This window comes from Microtus ochrogaster, chromosome 5 (assembly GCF_000317375.1).
Source record: "Microtus ochrogaster isolate Prairie Vole_2 chromosome 5, MicOch1.0, whole genome shotgun sequence".
Lineage (NCBI taxonomy): Eukaryota > Metazoa > Chordata > Mammalia > Rodentia > Cricetidae > Microtus > Microtus ochrogaster.
Genome location: NC_022012.1, coordinates 75,497,906 through 75,520,154, shown reverse-complemented (window position 1 = coordinate 75,520,154; position 22,249 = coordinate 75,497,906). Strand labels below are relative to the sequence as shown.

Here is a 22,249-nt window from a genome sequence, read left to right as displayed (position 1 = left end):
AGGGAGTAAGGACTGCTGGTTCTTTCACCCTAGCTATCCTCACCTCCTATATAGGAACCATCACCTCTACTGATGGTAAAACTGCAGGGATGGATTGTGACACTCAAGTGTGTGACAGCTCTCTGTGTATGAAACACTGGGCCAGGACTGTCCTTAACATCTGGACCTGCATTTTTCCCTTGGTTCTGTAAAAACTACCAACTCTAATCCTCCTGTGCATTGCCTCTGTAGTATTCCCTGCAGACTTCCATCTTGTCCTGTAATACTTACAAATGGGCTCTCATTCAGTCAACCTGACAGCATCCACTCACCAGCCATTCCTAACATTCTCAATGTGCCAGACCCCTGCAAGGCCCTAGGAAAGATACCTGGGTATTCCTAGAAGCCTGAGGTACAGGAAAGCGAAAGACTCCATGATGGCATGACCATGGACATGGGGACAAACTACATGCAGCGCTCAGGTGACAGTGGGAGCCAGCAGAGTTGGGCTCAGGAGGGAAGACTGCCAAGATGGGGTACTGACTGGGCCAGAGCAGACTCTAACCAGGAGCTGGACAGAAGGCAGGTAAATGACCCAGAGACACGCAGCGAAGAAGAAGGAGAGAGGGAGGAAAGATGCAGAATGGAGGAAATGATTCCAAACAGACTCTAAGCAGGGCCACTAGAGGATAAAAGGCTGGGGACCAGCAGAGGGACAGCTGAGCTATGGTCATGTCTGTGTATCTTAGTTTGAGGATCCTGACAATCAGGGAAGATGTCAGGTGGCTTCTCAGTCTCTCCAGGATGGAAGCCAGACTGGAGTGAGGAAAGCACAATCTCTTCTAGTGGCTGAAACCCCAATTACCTGTGAACATTTGTGAAAGGAAGATACTAGCTCTCTCTGTGAGGGCCACTGTGCCTCATCCCTCCTTTCTCAATCCCTATGCATCATCACACAGCACAAATCTGGGGCTCTATGGTCTATAAAATGTGGCTGTTAATGCTAAGAATGAAGCCAACAGAGACACTGGAGGAAGGGAACTTCAGTTCGTACCGACATATATGACCTTGTGCCTACAAAGGAGTTGGCCATGGAGTCAATTAGCTGCCCGCTGACCCCAAAATCACAGAGTTTGATCTCCCCACGGGAGTTCACTAGGATGTTGGAAGGCTTGACATCTGTGAAGAGAGAATAGGAAATGAAAGAATTAACACTGGTGGTTTGGGAAAGGAGGTCAGTGCTCTACAGACCACACATGCCCCCATCACAGGCAATCCTTGACTTGCGAACTCCAGACAGAGTTGACAAAAGATGTCTACTCTTTGAGAGTGCAGACCGGTCATATGACTCAACAGAAGGGGTCAGTTATCATGAACAAGAGCAGGGCATACCTGCTCTTGGGAGGCAGAGGCAGGCAGACCTTTGAGTTAGAGGCCAGCCTGGTCTACAGAGTCAGTTCTAGGACAGCCGGGGCTACACAGAAAAACCCTGTCTCTATAGCACAAAAGGAAAAGGAAAAAAGAAAAAAAGATTCTAAAGTCTGTTACTTCAGATACCCACCCCTACTAGCAAGACACAGTATTTGACTACTGATCAGACTAAAAAGAAATGGCTGTAAGATCCTCCTTCCTCAGTTTCCTGGGATCACAGGGTTTCTCTGTGTAGTCCTATAACATCTGCCCTATAACATCCCACTTAACCCCTCTCCTGAGCCAGCTAACCCACATCATCTTCAGCCTCACTTGACACCAGCTCCAGCAAGGCAGGGAGGACTCTCAGAGTCTGTCTCACCTTGTTAAGGCCCAAGCTTAACAAAATAATGAGCATATCTACACTCACTGTAGGCATAGGCATCTGATACACAAAGTACACCATAGTGTGGTCTTTCCAAGACCCAGCCCTCACTAGAAATGTCAGGTCTAGCAACTCTAGAAACTGTAGAAACCTCTCTGCAACTCTGCCTCCCACAGAAGCCCCCAGAGCTCAGGCACTAGGAGGAATCTTAAATGCATCAGGTTTTTCTCCACTTCCAATACAGATCTAAGGGCCCAGAGCGTATTCAAGGTCACAGAGCAAAAACTGTCCTCTGTCTAGCGTCCTACCATATTCCTAATGACCACATTACTCAGCAGTCCCTCACCTACTTGTCACTGAGCAGCTGCCTCAAACAGGCACCCTGCAGTACTAGGGAAAGAGTGGGGACATGCTGCCAAGTTCCTGGTAACATCCAGTTCACATGCAACTGGTGTCAGGTGATAAATCAACCAATGATAAGTGTATAATGCCAGATAGTCCACAGCCAGGTGAGAGCAGGTAAGTGTGCAAGAATCACCACTGGAGAGCTATTTTGATAGGTGGGAGGCGAGGGGCCATCTGTCCCTTCTCCAACACAGCTTACAAGAGACCCTTCTTATAAGGACAGACCTCGTAAGAGGACAGACCTCGGAGGTCACATGTTCAGGATATGGGGCTGACCTAGGAAGAGCCAGGGGTGTAATGTGCCTGTAGGGCCTGGTAGGGGCAGCACATGGAAGGCTTCCAACATGAGCCTTCTTCCCCAATACCCCTCACCCATCCCAGATGCTTCCCATGGCCTTTCTGGTATGACCTGAAGCAAGAGAGAAGCACTGGCTTGACCCTTGTCACCTACACTACATGTAGTCTTGAGCAAGTCCACTTATCTTCTCTGACAGGGGCAGCTGATATACTACACATACACCATCTCCAGAGGTGACCTCCTCAGCCCAGAGCATCCCCTCTTGGGTGGTTGTATTTCCTGGCATTGCTGCTTCTCTCCCTCCAGGATCAGCTGCCACTAGATGTCTTTGCATCTGATTTCTATTCACATGGCAAGCAGGCCTCTGCATTCAAGATTACATAACCCTCTTCTCCCTTCTGAGCTCCAGCTTCAGCCTCCTAGACCCGCCCCAGGCTGCAGAGATCACTGGGGCTGGAAAGAATGAGAGGATACCCTGAAGGGCTTTACCCTGTTCTGACCCTTCAGGCTTCAGATACACTGCATGCAGCCCTCCTGGTGACCAGAAGACTTAGCAATACTAGCGTATGCTATGGGAGTACCAGACAGAACATGTTCTTTACCCTACCCCGACCCAGTTAGCCCAGCTAACTCTTCTTTGACAGTAGAAAGTGTGAGATGTCAAACAAGGCCAGCATGGATTCATTTCCTGATCTCCAGAGGTACCTTAGTTTAGCTTCTCAAAGCCTAAATGCTGCTCCTAGCCAACTTTTACTGTTCCCTGCATCTGAAATGTCCTTTCTACTCACCCTCTGCATACTCCTCTCCCCAGATTATCCCCTCCACCCTGTACACATGGCAACTAGAACTCCGCCAGGACAGAGACTGCTGTGGCTCCCATCTGCCTTGAAAAACAGCCCAAAGCTCCCTTTCCTGGCTTTGCAAACTTTCCAATGTTTCTTATCCCCCATCTACCCTCCCTCTGATCCAGGCTGGTCTGCATCTAACTGCCCCAGAGTAAATGCTGCTCCTAGCCAACTTTTACTGTTCCCTGCATCTGAAATGTCCTTTCTACTCACCCTCTGGTGTCTACATTTGGTATCTAGTATCTCCTAGTCCCCTTCCCAATGTGGGAGATTTACCTGAGATTCTTCCCACACTTCCCCAGCAGATGCCTCAAAGGTGATTCACATGAGAGGCCCAGTACTTCTGAATGGCTTATCCAAGCCTCCAGTTCTGTCCCAGCCCTTCAAGATCAGGTGTTGTTAGCCAAGCAGTATTCTGTGTGAAGTACCCCCTGGGCTTCCAAGTTGCTAAGAAACCCACCCAATACTGAATGATGCTTCCTTTCCTGCCCCACTGGTCTATTCTCTTTAGCAATGGGGAATCTCCAAAAAATAGAGCAAAGAGCAGGCAGTGGAAGAGTGCTTACCTAACTAGCACTTTCGAAGCCTGGGTTCCATCCACAGCACCAAACAGGAAAACAAAACGCAACAAAAGAAGCTTTATGTAAAACTAAGTGGCTAAAGTATTCGTTTGTGACACCAAAATAACCACTATTCAAAGCTTCCTAGCATTTTCCCAAGAGCACATATTAGCAAGTTTGACTCCTGGACATTTCCTACCTGTTAAAACAAGAGATCTGCATAAAATGCTCTGGGAGCCATTTGTTTATGCTACAAACACAGAATAGGATCCTGCACTAACTAAGCAATGAGCAAAAGGGCACAGACCTTGTTCCAAAGGATGTGATCCCCAGAGAGGTAGTGTACACAGTATGACCATGAAGACAGACGGAGTTATGCCTCAGTTCTCTGAGTGAGCTCAACTGGTATCACCCACTGATGGCTGCTGCTTACTAGCAAGGCTAGCAAGCAGGTGAAAGAGGCAGAGCAACCCTCCAGGAGATTCCCTGTATGGTGGGTCCTTCTTTTTTTTTTTTAATTTATTTTATTTTTGGCTAAGCTGCTTTCCTTAAGATGGAACTTAATGGCTAGGCATGGAGGATGAGAAGGGCAGGAGACAGGTGTAGAGGTGGGAAGCCCACGAGAATCAGAGGAAGGGATGGAAGGAAAGGGCAAGAACCCTGCAGAGGAGCAAGCAGTGACAAAGATGGATAGCAGACAGGCTCTTCTGTGACAAAGGCTGGATCCAAAAGTGAAGGGACCTTAGGCAGTAAGAACTGGTTTGTTTTAAAGGCAAATGAGCTATTGAATTTGTCATTATTTACTTTTTTTTTTTTAAAGACAGGGTCTGTCAGGCAGTGGTGGTGTTTGCCTTAAATCCCAGCACTTGGGAGGCAGAGGTAGGTGGATCTCTGTGAGTTCAAGGCCACCCTGGTCTATAAGAGCTAGTTCCAGCTAGCGCTGTTATACAGAGAAACCCTGTCTCAAAAAGAAAAAGAAAAAAAGAGTCTCAAGAATTCAGGCTGGCTTCAAACTTGCTGTGTAGCTTAGGATGACCTTGAACTTCTTATCCTCTAGCCTCTAACTCCCAAGTGCTGGGATTAAGGATGTGGGCTACCACACCAGGATAAGTAGTGCTGCTGATAAACCTAGGACTGCATGCACTCTAGGCAAACAGTACCAACTGAGCTACATACATCCCCAATCCCCAATGAGATTTTCTTAAATGCTGATTTTAGGTTTCAAATGACTCCCCCTTCCCAGCACACTTAGCAGAACATTAGGAACCCTCTCTAAGATGGAGAAATAGAAGGAGAAAGGAGCTGACCCAAATGGCTCTACTCAAAGCCTTCACGGAGCTACTTCTGGCTACCCATGACTTCAGAGAACTAACTAAGCAGCAAAGATAAAAAACTAAAAACAAGCAAACAAAAACTCCAAAAATTCCAAAGACTTCAATTAGCCATTACCGGCAAATGTAATCTTTTTCCCATCTAAACTTCCTTCCCCCAGAGTGCTGATAAAAGGTCCCCAGTTTCCCCACCGCGTTCCACTTCTCAAGAAGAATGGGTGTAGCTGGGGCACCTAAGGACAGCTGAGGCTGGCTAAGAGTTTGGGCAAGCCAGCAGACCCAAGCTGAAGGCCCAGGCCTGCTGCACACTCTCCCTTTGCTCCTAACAGTAGCAGTATGAGGGTACCAGGAACTCTGAGCAGATAAAGCCATGACTCTGTCATAATAGCCGGGTAACCTGAGAGCAAAGGTTGGGGTTTGAACTCCAGACTCCTGATGGTGTGCTCTTGCCAAAAACTGGGGAACCAGGGCCCTGACTACAGAGCCCACACAAACCACAGGAGTCATGCCTTGAGGCTTGGAAAAGCTATTAACAAGCTGTAATTGGCTGTTGCAATAAGCCTTTTGGGGAATGGACTGAATTGGGGAAGGCTGAACTCCTGAAAATCCAGGTGTGAGAGAAACCCTACCTACTCTACTCTCCACAGGCTGCTGCGTCCTCAGTTCCAGCCCATTCAACCTCCACGAGTCTAACCGCAAGAGGCCTTCAAGGCATCTCCACCTCTGGCTATAGCTGAGTTCAAGCAGCAAGCAGAGCCTGTAAGTTAAGTCCTAACCAGCAACTATTTTTATCCTCCAAGCCCCGCAACCACACTGCAAGGATTTTCCTCTCCCATCCAAGACACAATAGGTTTTTAAATGCTTTCATAGTGTGCCCTCCTGTACCCTCTCACCAACTCACTGTCCACCCAGCCTGACAGTAATGGGCACACAAATCTTGTCAGTGACACACATTATAGAGTCCAGGGTTCCACTCTTATAGCACATGCCATTTTGAGCAGTAGTACAGATTTTGGAAACAGAAAATCCAGAGCAAGATGTATAAGGGTGACATTCAGAGAGCATAGTAAGTGGGGTACTGGAAGGATAGGAAAAGAGGTCAGCAAGGGAATTCTTCCAGCTTCCTTTCTCATTCATCCAGGGTCCTTCTTTTCTCATTCCTATGGCCCGATAGCAACATCTGGCAGAGCTGGTCCATATCATATACATGGAAACTGAGGCTTCACAATGAAGTTCCTTGCCAAAAATAAAAAAAGTAACCGTCCCATCAAAGATAGATTCACTGGGGCTAGGGCAATGACCCAGACAGTGAAGTGTTGTACAAGCACAAGGATCTGTGTGTGATCCCCAGCACCCATACAAACAGTGGGGCACAGTAGTACACACGTAAAATTAGCGCTTCGGGTGAGGGAACAGATGGATCCCTGAGGCTCACCGTTCAGTCAAGCTAGCCAAAACACTGAGCTCCAAGTCCACTGAGAGACTTTGTCTCAAAAATAAAGCAGAGATCAAATGAGGAAGACATACAGTGTCGACTTCTGGTCTACACACTCACATACACCAACATGCACACAGCCACATGTATATATGTGCACACCCTACAAAAAAGAACCCTCCTTGGTTATGTTTCTACTGCTGTGATAAAACACTATGACCAAAAGCAACTCTCAGGTCACACTCCGTCATCAAAGGAAGTCAGAGCAGGAACATAGAAGAAGAACTGAAACAGAAACCACACTCTACTTTGCTGACTGACTTGTTCCCCATGGTTTGTTCAGTCTGTTCAGTTTGTTCAGTCTTCCTTTCTTTTCTTTCTTTCTCTTTAAGATTTATTATAGGGCTGGAGAGATGGCTCAGAGGTTAAGAGCACTGGATGCTCTTTCAGAGATCCTGAGTTCAATTCCCAGCAACCACATGGTTGCTCACAGCCATCTGTAATGAGATCTGGTGCCCTCTTCTGGCCTGTAAGCATAAATATAGACAGAACATTGTATACATAATAAATAAATACATCTTTAAAAAAAAGATTTATTATATATACAGTGTTCTGCCCGCATATATGCCTACATGCCAGAAGAGGGCACCAAATCTCATTACAGATGGTTGTGAGCCACCATGTGGTTGCTGGGAATTGAACTCAGGACCTTTGGAAGAGCAGGCAATGCTCTTAACAACTGAGCCATCTCTCCAGCCCCTGCAGGAGTGGTTTTTAAGTAGAAAAAGGAGAATTCTGTGTTAATGAAAATATGTGGACCCAGGCTCCACCAAAGCCAGGCACCATAGATAAGTCCAGACAAGGGGCTGGAGAGATGTCTCAGAGGTTAAGAGCACTGGCTGCTCTCCCAGAGGTCCTGAGTTCAATTCCCAGCAACCATGTGGTGGCTTACAACCATCTGTAATGAGATCTGGTGCCCTCTTCTGGCCTGCAGGAAGAACACTGTAGACATAATTAATAAATAAATAAATTTTTAAAAAAATAGAAAGAAAAAAGTCCAGACAAGAGTTCAAGAGGCCACACACCAACCGTTCTTAGTCTGGTGAGGGCCATACTTAAAGGAGTACAGGAGAGACCGACAAGGGCATAATTCAGTCCTTGTGTAGTCTAGATCCATAGACAGTAACCAGCAACCATGTGCTCATCACCAGCTTCAGCTGCAGTTCATTTGTATGTCAAACATACTCCCTCTAAAATCCTAGCCTTTTCCTGACAGGACGAAAGGGAGCCCACTGGCTCAATACAAATCCCAACCCTTTGCATCATTGCACCCATCAATCTTTGATCTGACTTTTCCTGCTTCTCCAACTTGGACCAGAACCTCTGTGAGGGCAGGAGTTCAGAATGTTTGTATGTTCAATGTTTGTTTTTTGGGTTTTGATTGAAGGGAAGGGAGACAAAGTCTAACTTTTTTGTCCTGGCTGGCCTGGAACTTGCCATGTAAACCAGACTGCCCTTAAACATGGTACATCCTCATGCCAGGTGATTTGGGGAGGCAGAGGCCACCCCAACTTTCTGTGAGAAAAGCCCTCAGGACAGTGCCTGACAAGGGACAAAAGTCATCTAAGAGAGAGCTCTGCCTGTCTCTGGCTCCCAGATGCTAGGATTAAAGGCATGCACCACCACACCCTGCTCAATGGTTTTTTTATTAAATGCCAACACCTTGGTGCTATTAGACAGTCCCTGGCCAGGGTTTCATCTGATCCTAGGCTGTTCAAAGAAATGGAAGAGGTGAGACTGAGAAGTTACTGACAATTCTGCTGAGATCACTCAGGGGCCAATGGTAGAGTCGGAAAGAGCCTCCTATTAACTTTTTTTGTTTGTTTTATTTTTTTGAGATGGGGTTTCGATGTAGCTTTTGGAGCCTGTCCTGGAACTAGCTCTTGTAGACCAGGCTGGCCTTGAACTCACAGAGATCCACCTGCCTCTGCCTCCCGAGTGCTGGGATTAAAGACGTGTGCCACCACCGCCGACTCTCCTATGAACTTTCACCTGCAGTCAAGATGCTAAAGGGAAGGACATGGTTTGGAAGCCACTTAATTAATGGGCAGCAGCTCCCAGGAGATTCAGTGCCACAGCCACTACCTAGGGGCAGTCACTGTGTGGGGTGAGTCACCACTTACCTCCAGCAAGAAAACTTAAAATCAGCTGTTCCCATGAAGAAGACAATCCCACAACAGCTGTCTCTAATTAATGTGGTTCCTAGCCTCAAGCTGAGAATGACTCTACTATTGTTCCTCCATGGTATCTAGCCTTATGAGCTGGCTTCCATCTTGTTTTGGCACTGGTTAATAACCTCGCTCCTGCAGCTCCCCCATTCCTGTCTCTCCAAACTCCACCCACTCAGAGAATCACCAATAAAGGGAAGGCACAAAAAGCCCTGTTCCACATTGTTGGCAGCTACAGCAGCTCCTCCCCTGAAGTTGCCAGCAGTTCAAGTCCCCCCACTAAAGTGTTCCTTTTTTGACTATACTTGGACACAAACCCAGCTTGTGGCAGACACCTCTCACCTACAAGTTATATAATCTCCCTGCTTTAGGTCGGGTGTGTGGCTTCTCCAGCCTCGATCTTTGGGACTGGAGAACCCGCCCAGGATTGCTTTGCTCAAATAAACCTGTTGTTATACTTTTTCATTTCAGCTTGATCAAACTTACTGCATGAGCATAAAAACCTATTCTGGAATACAAAAAACCTATTTGTCATGGAAAACCTTTTACTTTTGTTCTAAATACTGGGAATTGAACCCAGCCTTAAGCATGCTAAGAATATGCTCTATTATTGTGCTACACCCCTACTTTTAATTTACTTGCTTTCAACATTCATTCCTTCTCCTCAACTTCTATTAACAGATTCCGTCCTTGTCAGTGGGATCTGCTCCTTCTGAAATGCCCAATAGTTTTGTTTGGGTGTCAATCATGAGGCTCCATCTATGGGAACAACAGTGACATGTAACCCAGGTGGCCTACCACAGTACTTTAATGCCCTGGCACAAACACTAGTCCAGGTGGGAGCAGAACCCCCAGCAGAGCCAAACACTAATGTGGACTAGGGAGAGTAGGCGAAGCTTTATCTGGCTGGGGTGGAGTACATTCAGGACTTCATGTATAAGTGGTAGGTAGGATTCATGCTCCCCTCACTAAAGAGAATCTGCATAGCCAGGTGGTGGTGGCGCACATCTTTAATCCCAGCATTCAAAAGGCAGAGAGAGGCAGGCAGATCTCTGTGAGTTTAAGGTCAGCCTGGTCTATAGATATGGTTCCAGGACAGGCTACAAGAAGCTACACAAAGAAACCCTGCCTGGGGCGGGGGGGGGGGGGGAGGCCAGAGGAGGAGAAGGGCTGGAGAATTTGCCTGAAAAGAAAGCCATACAAAAAAGAGGAAGACTAAGTTGATCAGAGTCCTGAGACTCTAATTTTAACCCCATCTTCATCACTGCCTTCAGACTTGCTGATGACTCAAGCCAATATATTCTATCTTCTGATTAATCTTAAGTCTGATACAATCAAAGAATCCTGACTAATAGGGTTCTATTAGAAAGATGGTGGGGGGAAAAAAGAAAGTTGGTGAGGTTATTACAGATCCTCTTTCTCCTGGAAGACATAATTCATCTATGAACCTTCTCTATGGCCTTCACATGACTCATCCAGCAACTGCACTTGGCAAGTATTCTACAAATATTTTATAAATATTAATTACTTATCTTGGAAAAAGGAAGATACTGTGAGGAGGGAGTAGGTAACATGGAGGGGCCTAGTCATGCACCTACACATGACTATCACTGGAATGTCACAGACTTCCTTCCCAGTGCCTGGCTAGCAGCTCACAAATCACATGTATCAGAGTTCAACACAGACTGCTCTTCCCATTGGATACCCAAGGGAAATAGAATACAAGGGCCTATACAGCACCACAGCACATCCCAGAGGACTAGTTCACCACATAGAATCCATAATTTGGCCAAAGTGTGAGCACTGATTACCTGAGAACATCAGCCATACTGAGGCTGGAAGTGTGCTTCATGAAAACAGAGACAAATCGTTAGGAATGAGAAGTAGCTTATCTCTTACATTCCCATTTGGTGTGGATCCTCTGGACATGAGAGGTTAAGAGCCCTGTCTGCTCTTCCAGAGGTCCTAAATTCAATTCCCAGCAACCACATGGTGGCTCACAACCATCTATAATGAGATTTGATGCCCTCTTCTGGCATGTAGGCATACATGCAGACCGAACTGTATACATAAGAAATAAATTTAAGCAAATGAGGGAAAAGAGATAAAGAGAGAGAGAGAGAGAGAGAGCTGCTTGTACAGACAAGGCAAAGTACCTCACTAGGACCAGAGCCTACACATCTAGTAGAAGGTACCTGTCCAAACAATACCTGAAAACAGCTAGTCATATTTTACTACTTCTCACTAGCAAAGTAATTTGTAAACAAGGCTAGCTTTATATTGTTGATATTTTCTTTTTTTTTTTTTTGTGAGAGAGGGTTTTACCATGCAACTCTGGCTGATCTGGACATCACTATGTAGATCAGGTTGGCCTAGATGGAATTCAGGAGATTCACCTGCTTCTGCCTCCTAAGATCTAGAATTAAAGGCCTGCACGTCATGCCTGTTACTAATATATTGTAGAAGACTTCTGTATATATTTCTTGGTTGTCCTAGAACTCACTCTGTAGACCAGGCTGGCCTCAAACTCAGAGATTTACCTGCCTCTGCCTCCCGAGCGCTGGGATTAAGTGTTTGCCAGCACCGCTCAGCTTCTAAAGTAATTTTTAAAGAGAGATTCTTGGAGCTGTGACTGTAGTTGGTGTAGAGTGCCAGTGAGGTGCTCATGAATGTAACCCAAACATCCAGGAAGCTGATGATGGAGGACTATCATAGATTCAAGGGCCATACAGTGAGTTTCCAGCAAACCTGTTCTACAATGTGAAAAACCTGTCTCTCAAAAGAAAATAAACAAAAATGCACTGGGAAGGTAGAGGCAGGTGGATCTCTATGAGTTTGAGGTCAACCTGATCTACATAGTGAGTTCCAGGACAGCCAGGATACATAGGGACATCACTTCAAAAACCAACAAACTAAACGAGCAACAACAACACATATACACAACAAACAAACAAAAAACATTAATACAGGGCTTTTTTTTTTTTGAGACAGGATCTCATCAGATAGCCCATATAGCTCTGGCTGCCCTTGAACTCACAGAGATTCACCTGCCTCTGCCTCTCAATTGCTGGGACTAATGTCATGTGTAGTTATGTCTAGCTTAGTAAAGGGCTTTCATTCTTTCATTCCAAAACAAAACATGAAAAAAGATATGACAACCTTCAGATTTCAGCTGTAATTCAGAATGTAACATCTGGCAATACTTTCTCACCTCTGTGCATAATCTTGTGCTTCTCCCGCAGATATGTCAGGCCTTTTATCACCTAGAGGAAAGGAGGTTAAAAAGAAAGGAAACTGGAATGGTATTGGCTTAGAAAAACAATGTCTCTCTTCAACATTTCCACTAACAGCAACAAATCTGCCTTATCCAGCAGCCTATCACATGTTCTATAGCATATTACTGTCAGGTGAAACTGAGGATGGCAAGTGTAAATAACTTTTCAAAACACCCTATAAGAGATTCTTTCCCAAAATGGCAATTTTAAAGACCTTTTCTACTACTACCAATAAGAATGTTCTCAGATACCTTATCCTGTTTTTCAGACACAGGTTTTAACATAAAAGTCGGGGCTGGAGCTTTAGCCCAGTTGGTAGAGTGCTTGCCTTGCATGTATAAGGCCAACACTTCGATCCCCAGCACAGCATAAAACTGGATGTGGTGGTGCACACCTGTCATCCTAGCACTGAGGGAGCAGCAGAGGTAGAAGTATCAGAAGTTCAAAGTCATTCTCTACAGAAAAAATTTCTAGTGAGAAACACTATTTTTGAAATAAACTCCCTTAACTGACTTATCTTCCTCCCTTACTTATTTCCTCTCAATCCATTACTTTAGAATAAAAACTTTACTATATACTCACAGCAATGCTAACTTTTCCTAAAATTTGCTCCGGAATTCTTCCAGCCTTCTTCAGCACTTGATCCAAGGACCCACCATCCTAAGAACAAGAATATAAGCCAGTTGGTGACAGTGTTTCTACCATATCAACTATTTTTTTTTAAAGATTTATTTATTTATTATGTATACAGTATTGTCAGTATTCTGTTTGCATGTGTGCCTACAGGCCAGAAGAGGGCACCAGATCTTCTTACGGATGGTTGTTAGCCATCATGTGGTTGCTGGGAATTGAACTCAGGACCTTTGGAAGAACAGTCAGTGCTCTTAACCACTGAGCCATTTCTCCAGCCCCCCCATATCAACTATTAAACTTCAGAAGAAAGTGACTCTCATATGCAACACACCTGCTTAACAGATAAGCATCCTTCAGTTTGATACAATTATCAAAAAACTGTGGCAGCCTTCAAATAATGATCAAACAAAATCCTGTGAGCCTCTTAAATAAATGACTAATACAGAGTGGTCATAAAAAAGGCTTGCTTTGCACTGACTGACAGCATAGGATAGTGTCAGCTGTGCCAGCTCTATAGTCAGCCTGCCAAAAGGTTAAGCACTAACTCTGCTGCTTACTATCTACCGACTCTAAACAGGTTCTGCATCTTGTAAAATGCTGTGAATAATTACAAAGCTACTACTATAATCATGGGCTGTTATAAGGATTAAACAAACTAATACTAAATAAATGAAGCACACAGAATATTTAGCATATAGTAAGACCCTGATACACTAGTTAGCTGTTTGGGGTTAGCACCATGGCCCAGTGGGTAGGAGTGCTGGCCACATAACACTGACAACCTGAGTTCAGTGCCCAGAACCCACAGTGGAAAGAGAAAAACAATTCATACAAGCTGTTCTTTGTCCTTCACATGTGTTGTAGCATACATACAAATAAACACTTAGAAATTAAAAATTTCAAATTTAAATGGGGTCTTAGGAGAGATGGCTCAGCAGTTCAGACCACTTGTTCTTGTAGAGGGCCCTGGTTTGGCTCTCAGAACCCACATAGCAGCTCACAGTTATCTTTAATTCCAGTTCCAAGGGATCCAATGCCCCCTTCTGGTCTCCAAGAGCACCAGGCATGCATGTGGTGCATATTTGTGTATGGAGGCAAGCACTCGTACACATAAAATAAAAATAAATAAACGTCCTCCAAACTCAGAAGAGAGTACTGGATCTCTTGGAAATGGAGTTAGGAATGGCTTAAGCCACCATTTGAGTGCTGGGAACCAAACCTGGGTTTAGAGCACTTACAAAAGCAGCAAGTGCTCTAAATGGTTGAGCCCTATGTCCTGCCACCAGTGTTAGTAGCTTTAGCATTATCATTTCAGTTGATTGACATCTAGTATTCTCCTAACAAATCGATCAACAACAATCAAAAGAAAAATGTCATAGGAGGCAATCATTCATTCTATAACTCCTACAAAGTGTCATGGACTATGTGGTAAATATAAATGGGTAGAGATGCCGGGCGATGGTGGCGCACGCCTTTAATCCCAGCACTTGGGAGGCAGAGGCAGGTGAATCTCTGTGAGTTCGAGACCAGCCTGGTCTACAGAGCTAGTTCCAGGACAGGCTCCAAAGCCACAGAGAAACCCTGTCTCGAAAAACCAAAAAAAAAAAAAAAAAAAAAAATGGGTAGAGATATAAAAGAAGCTAGCTCCTATCCTCAACATTTGTAACTAATAAATTCAGAATGGTATAAGACAAATACTATAGATACACTGAAGAAGAAGGAAGCAATTCTGACTTAATGCAGAAGGCAATGTTATCTCTGAAGTCATACTCAGGAATCAGGTTTCTGTATCAAGCAAAGGAAGGAACAAGGAAAGAAATTAACAGGATATTTCAGGAAGGCTGAATGCCAAGACATAGCTTCACAGCCCTGAGATGCTGTGCAGTTCATTTCATTACGAAGTCCATGAAGAGATACAGAGATAGACAAGGCTAGAAATAGCCAGCTGTGGTCAAGGCCCCACCTAGAAAACTTCTCGGTGACTTAAGGTGTTTGTTATGCAAGCATGAGGGCCTGAATTCAAATCCCCAGCATGCATATAAAAAGCCAGGCATGGGTGGCCAGGCGTGGTGGCACACACCATTAATCCCAGCACTCGAGAGGCAGAAGCAGGCAGATCTCTGGGTCTGAGGCCAGCCTGGTCTACAAAGCGAGTTCTAGGACAGTCAGGGCTACACAGAGAAACCCTGTCTCAAAAGAACAAAACAAAACAAAAGCCAGGTATGGACACGTGCCACACCTGTAACCCCAGCACTGTGCAGGGAAGAGACAGGAGGATCACCGGAGCTTGCTGGCTGCCAGCCTAGCTCGTGGCTGTCAGTGAGACCCTGCCTCAAGGGAGGAAGGTGAAGAGTAACATAGCAGATATGCCACATACACACACACATACACACCTTAAGATCTGACTTGGTGAAGGCAGAAATAAAGAAATTCACATTTAGGGTTTTCAGAACCACAGCAGATGGGAGTGGAGGTTGAGAGATATATAGGGCAAGAGGTCTTTGTGCACACAGATAAGCACCAGAAAAGCCATAAAAGTTAAACATGCAGACTTGTCTCCTCAAAGGATGGAGATTTTACCTGTCTTCCTCCTAGAATGTTTGGAAAGGATGAAGTTTACAACCTGGTGATCCTTTGCCATCTGTAGAGCCAGGCTTCACCTGTCTCCTCCAGAATTTATGTTTTGTTTATCCCAGATCCTTTCCCCCTAAATACTGAGCATGGCTTCTAAGTTCATTAAACCCATCCTTATGAGAGGTATCATCTGTATTTTACAACAGCCTAAGTGACTTCTTTATTCAATCCTAACTTATTCCACAGGCATTATGTTTACCTCAGTCATTCTCCCTAAACCCTAAACTGTGAGTGCTATTTCAGAGTTAAAGAGTAACCATCTTTATGGAAGAAGTCCTATGTGCTTTCTAAAGAGTTTCACTGTAAACATGTCTTAAACTTTGTTGTACACATAGGACTGTTTAATTATCATAACTCCTTTTTTCCAAAATTATACTGTGCTTAATTAAATACAACAAAACAAAAAAATCCTAGTGTCAGACTCTAGAAGTTTGAACCAATGATAGCTAAGTTAAGCAGAACTGAGTTTCATTACTGTCTTTTCAGGGATGGTTTGCTGCTGGCAGTAAAGTCTGCACATCCCAGTCCACTCCCCCAGGGAGAATTCTCCATGTGAGGCTGGGAAAGAGGATCACAAGATTTAGGAAAGCCTGGACTACACAACCTAGTAAGATCCTGTCACCAGAAATAATAAAACAGAGCAGGGCCTCTTTCCTTGAAGAGAAAACACATCCATCACTGGAAGTAATTCTCAGATACAGTGGCTAAGGGAAGAGCTAGAAACAATGATCTTGAAGCTGAGCTTTGAAGCAGAGTGAGACTCTGGATGTACATTCAAAGTTTCCACAAGCATCCTGTCTCCAAAATCTCATCTCTATGATGCAGCCATTGACAGTGAGATAAGGAAAGCATATATAACACGGCAAACAGAGCACACCTTATCAACGTTAAAAAGGAAAGTCCAAATGTTAACTAGGGTTGTTCCCTTCTGTCTAAGCAGTAAGATTATTAGAGACTTCTGTGGCATGATAGTTTTTTCCTTGCACTTTCTACTATTTACAGATTTTCTACAAATAGAAAATGTTTTACTTTTAAAATTACTAATTTATTGAAGTAGAAAAACAAATATATAAATAAATTAAATATGCTAAACATCCATTTTGTGCAATGGGACCAGTAGGCAGACAGACACCAAGCAACCTCCTTTCTAAACAAGAGTCATTCGAGAATACAGACCTGGGGCTAGGAAATCAGCTCAGTGGCTAAAAGCACTGCCTGTTCTTCCACAGGATCCGAGTTTAGTTCCCAGCACCCATATCAGGCAGCTCACAACTGCTTATGAATCTAGCATCCACCCACCCATAGCGTACATTCACAGACACATAGACACACACAATAAAATAAAAATAGATCTAATAAAATACAGACTTCCCAAAACAAATTATCTGAATCAATACTAAAACCGATTATCAATTTAAAAATCCTATGCTGACAAGATGAACCAATTTCTGTTACATACACATACACACACGCCTGCAAATATAACCGTGTAGACTGTCAAACGCAGGACAGAGTATAAATGACTTCTGATCACAAAGAACACAATTCCATCTTGGTGGGTTGAGCCAACCAAGAAGAGCATTCTGAAACTCAATCTAGACTTCCGTATGGTAGAGAGCCTCTAGGGAATGGAAGCACAGTCAGAGTGAGAACACCCTTTACACATACACTTAGTTTCCAAGAGCCTCTATCCAGGCTGTGACCATGCTAAGCTCATGCCACCAAATTGGTCCTGTGATTCTGGCTGCCTTCAGTGACACAGGCCCCTTCTGACTAGATCAGGACAATACCAAATCCCAGGAACACTCCCTCCCCAAGTCAGCAGGCTCCTAGAAACACTGTAGCATCTGTTTCCTTCATCAATGGGAAAAGCACAGAAGCTGACAAGCTATTTCTAATTTGCCTGTAATTGAACATAGCTTCAGCTCTTTAATTTGAATAGCTTTCCTAATAAAGAAATCATCATAAAAAATGAGGTAACAAAGCTGGTCTGTGAAAGTGGATTCAAACGGGTAGAAAGCTACCCTGGTGGTTCTCATGTTTCTTCCTCCGTTTAGGCAACGAATGGGAGTACTTTTGAGATGACCCTAACCATAGCACAGGACAGAGGGCGACCCAGCTAACTGAATACATACCACCTTCCCAGGGGGTTGGGAAGGAAGGTATTTCTATTTCACCATGGGTTTATGAAGAGATGCAGAGTTGATCAGACTGGATTAAAAATGGCTGGCTGTGGCCAAGTTCCCATCAAGAAAACCAACAATTGATGGAGGCAGAAGTTAAGGAATCTGCTCCTGGTGTTTTAAGGTGAGAACATCAATTGAGGGGGGGGGGGAAAGAGGGAAAAAGGGAAAGAGAGAGAGAACTTTCAGTGTAAGTTATTAAAAAGAAGCCACATTGGCTTTTCCCCTTTACCCTCCAGAGTGACAAGCAGTGCTAGACGGAGAACAATGGGCTCAAAAGACAAGCTAATCAGGATTATCCAGCCTCCTGCAACCCACCCCGCAGCACTCCAGTTCTGCTTCACTGTTGCCAAGAACTTGTGATCACCGACTACCACTGCTGACATGGTGCTTATTTTTAGAAGCCAATTATTAACTAAGTCAATGGTACTTTGTGATGCTTTTCTATAGAGAGACAAATGCTTTGGGAAAATAATAGCTTAAAAGCTTTTAATCCCGCCTCAAAACCATCAACTCCAACTCCCTGCTCCCTGGTTGCTCAGTTACCGACTGAGCAGAAATCTTCCTCTCTGCAGACAGGAGCATTCTGTTCTGGTAAGGGAGCATCCTATTCCCTTGGCTCTCAAAATTCAGACTTATTTCTAAGGGAGGTAAGACCTTGGCTGAATGCTTCAGAAAATGGACAGTGCATGCTGATGACACAAACTGACTTTAAAATGGATCTCAAGAAGCTTTTGAGCAGTGGAGAGATGGACAATGGTTGGTTAGGCAAATATGTGGCAAATTGCTAGTAGCTGAATTGAGGTGGTGGTGTTAAAGTCTTTCAGCTTTCTGTATGCTTTGAAATCTTCAATCATTCCTAATCACCTGTTGGAAATACAGATTAATGACATACAATGTCAAACAGACTGTGACAGTGGAGCTCAAGACCCTTTAGAAGTTGGGATATGACCACAGAGCAGAGTTCTTCATAGGACCCCCCTTTGGAGGTAAGTGGCAGCCAGTCACCAGTTTCTGCAGTAAGGGGCTCTGATGTAGGAGGGCCTGTCAGAGACTAAGGAAGGATGATAAGAGTGCAGGACTGGTTCTTGTGGCTGCATGAACTTCCAGCAATAGCTGCTTGCTACAGAGTCCTGCCTAAACCCTTAGGTCGCTCTGAGTTCTCCCCTAGTATAAAAACATTGTTCCAGGGCTAGAGGTACAGCTCAGGACCAAGCACTGAATTCTATCCACAGCACCACAAAGAGAAAAAAATTAACAAAATAAAATGAAAGAAAGAAAAGGTACTGTTCTTTCTTACAACGACTATTGCTGCTTCCAAGGCTTATCTTTTTCCCTCCAAGCTCCAGTTCTGTGACCTTTAGGTCATTATCCATGTTTGAGGCCTAACTTCAGTCTGAAGCAAGCAAGCCCCACACTCACCCACAAGGATCTCATGTTAAAGGGAGACATTTGGGTGCATGAAACTAGCACCCAACTGGGGAAAGAACTTCTGAGGCTTCAGCAGAGCGGGCTCGTGCTCAGAAACTCTGACAGCTAAACGGAGAACATGTAGAGCACAGCTACCAGCCACCCAGTGCACAGCCCTAGCAGCCCAGTCCTCGGGGAACTCATCTAACACCTGGCACATAATAAGCACTGAAAATAAGTGTTTGTGAAGTTGGACCTGGGTTGACTAAGTATATCGCAACTGGCTACAAGTGCCCAAAACCATGGAAACACAGGGTGTAAGCTCAGAGTGGAGGCCCCTAGAGAGGAGCTCATCCAATCATTTCTCTGCTGAGAAGCAGAATCCCACAAGTATAGCACCTGCACAAAGAGAGGACAGTATGAAACAAAGGAAGCAGACCTGCTTAGATTCTGACACTCATTATCTTTGTAACAAGCCCATTACAAAACCTCCCAGGGACTTACTTTCTCAACCTGCCAGCTGAGGGTGTTGATAATCCATCTCACAAGATGGGGATGACAAGATTAATAACTTACATAATGTGAAAAGAACTTGGTAAGTGACAAAAGAGTTGAAAGCTAGTTGCTATTATAACTGGCCATGCCACCACCCACCTTCCACTACTTTAGCTAGACCTAAGTGGACAGAAGGCTACTCTAGCCCTTCCTGTTTCTGGCTTATCAGCACGGCACAACTTCTCTTCTTCCCTTTCTAATGGTTAAGACATCTTAGGCCATTTAGACATCTGTCTGCACAAAACTCTTTTTGGGCTCAAACAAACAAACAAAAAACTATCAACACAAGAGTATAAGAAATCTAAAAAGTGTTGCTGGGTGGTGGTGCAAGCCTTTAATTCCAGCAAGGGCAGGCGAATCTCTGTGAGTTCAAGGCCAGCCTGGTCTACAGAGCAAGTTCCAGGACAGGCTCCAAAAAACTACACAGAGAAATCCTGTCTCAAAAAAAATAAAATAAAATAAAATAAAATTCCAAAAATGTCAGACACAGTGGCATATACCTGTCATCCCAGCAAGCAAGAGGCAGAGGCAGGAGGAACATTGCAAGTTCAAAGCCAGCTTGATCCACATAGTAAGACAAGACACTTAGGAAAGAAGGAGGAGGAGAAGCAAGTTGTAATAATAGTTCTGACAGGCTTGGTTGTGCAGCCTTTGATCCCAGCAATCAGAAGGCAGAGGCAGGTAGATCTCTAAATTCAAGGCCAGCCTGGCGTACCTAACTTCCAAGTCAGTCAGGACTATGTAATGAGACCCTGTCTGAAAAATACTTGGCAGCCAAGACCTAAGTGGGAATCCACACCCCAGGCCAGGGGCTACAGCCAACCCAGAAAGGTTCCCATGCTTCCCAGACGTTGTTGCACTCTGTTGAAGCAAAATGCAACAAGAGTCTTCTCAATAACCTTTAGACATGCAGAAGTCAGTTCCAGGATTCAAGTTCCATATGGCATCCACAAATGTTAGCAGATGCCTACAACAGTATATGTGGCCTTTCTTGATCATAAAAACAAAATGATATTCAAAACAATAGAGTGGTGTGTGTGTGTGTGTGTGTGTGTGTGTGTGTGTGTGTGTGTGTGTATCAGGGTGGGGGTGACCATCAACAAAGACTCCTTAGGTGGAGGAGATGGGGGTCATTCAGACCAGACATCATTCTGAAAGTCAATCTAGGTCTAAAACTCAGAAATGAAATGGAACGGGAGTAGAAACGGAATGGGAGCCAACAGTGCCAGGCTGAAAACACAAGAACCATCAAGTTTGGAGACTTTCCTGTTTCTAAACTGCCAGTCCCATGAGAATAAAGCAGGAGCTAGCACCTATAAAATGCATACTCTAAATGGAGGGCACACTGACAGACTGACATCTGTCATTCTAACCTGCACAACAATAAAACAGAATCAAAGCCACTTTACAAATGCAGAAACTGAGAATCAAAGCGATCAGAAAGCCCACCAAGGTCACAATGAAATGATGTGTTGGCTAGTTTATGTCAGGCTGATACAAGTCAGAGACATTTTAGAAGGGAGAACCCTAACTGTGAAAATAACCTCCCCTCTACCACACCGGCCTGCAAGCAAGCCTGGGGTACATTTTCTTGGATGATGAGTGATGTGGGAGGGTCCAGCTTATAGTGGGCAGTACTACCCCTAGACTGGCAGCAGGTCTAGGTGCTATAAGAAGGCAGGGTGAAGCTGAAGAAGTCATCAGCACGAGTCAGTAAATAGCACCCATTCATGGCCTCCGTATCAGTTCCTACCCTGACTTCTCTCAATAATGGAATGTGACCGGAGAGTTAAAACTTGAAATAAACTCTTTTCACCCCAAGTTGCTTTTGGTCATGGTGTTATATCACAGCAATTGAGGCCTAAGACAAATGGTGTTAAGTAGACACAGATTTACTGAGTACCTGCTCTGTACCAGGGGGTCAAGAATAATCTGAACTTTCAAGACAGTGGTAGGGCTGTGATCTAGCTAGGAGCAAAAGCACTTACCTACTATACATGAAGCCCTGGATTCAAACCCTAGCACACAACATAGTGACAAGCATGACAATATCGTTATTTATATTTATATAAGGGGAAAAGAAATAAATAAATAAATAAATAAATAAATAAATAACTGATTCCCAAAGTTCCCATTCCATTCCATCAGCTACAAAGCCAGCAATCCTTAGGCTTAAAGGATAGAAAAAGCCCCAGTCCCCTCATCTCTATCCAGAGGAGTCAACCAAGCACAGGCACTGGGGTCAGGCTGAATAGGATTCAATGACTGTGTGGCCTAAGTGCAAAGTAAGAGATCAAATTTCTTTGTGTTTTCATTTCCTTGGTAGGTGAGACAAAAATCTGGCTGTGGGGCTAGTGAGATGGCTTAGTGGGTAAAGGAGCATGCTCAAAACCTCACAACCTGAGTTTGAATCCGAGGACCACATGGTGGAAGGAAAGAACCAACTCCCACAATTAACCTCCATATGCATCATGGCACTTGCACACACACACACACACTCATTTAAATGTAATGTGTCCTTTTAAAGGGAATCATGAAAATGCGATAAAATACTGATTTGCTTAGGATGACACTTGATATATGCCCAGTAAGCATGAACACGTTTATGTTGTGTCATGATCGTCACTGGGAAGAAAAGGAAGGGCCTTCAGTTAGCTCCCACATGTTCATGTTGTATCATGAT

The 22,249-nt window shown here is 44.4% G+C and overlaps 1 protein-coding gene across 1 annotated transcript in view; it reads right to left on the bottom strand.

Annotated features, from left to right (window-relative positions):
- Nucleotides 1-22,249, bottom strand: part of Map2k1 (mitogen-activated protein kinase kinase 1) — a 72,225-nt gene that overhangs the window by 8,924 nt on the left and 41,052 nt on the right. Inside the window, exons 4-6 of the mRNA XM_005347779.3 lie at nt 12,734-12,811; nt 12,088-12,139; nt 1,034-1,158 (exon numbers count right to left, since the gene is read on the bottom strand). Of these exons, the coding sequence (XP_005347836.1) occupies nt 1,034-1,158; nt 12,088-12,139; nt 12,734-12,811 (255 nt within the window). The remainder of the gene's footprint in view (nt 1-1,033; nt 1,159-12,087; nt 12,140-12,733; nt 12,812-22,249) is intronic.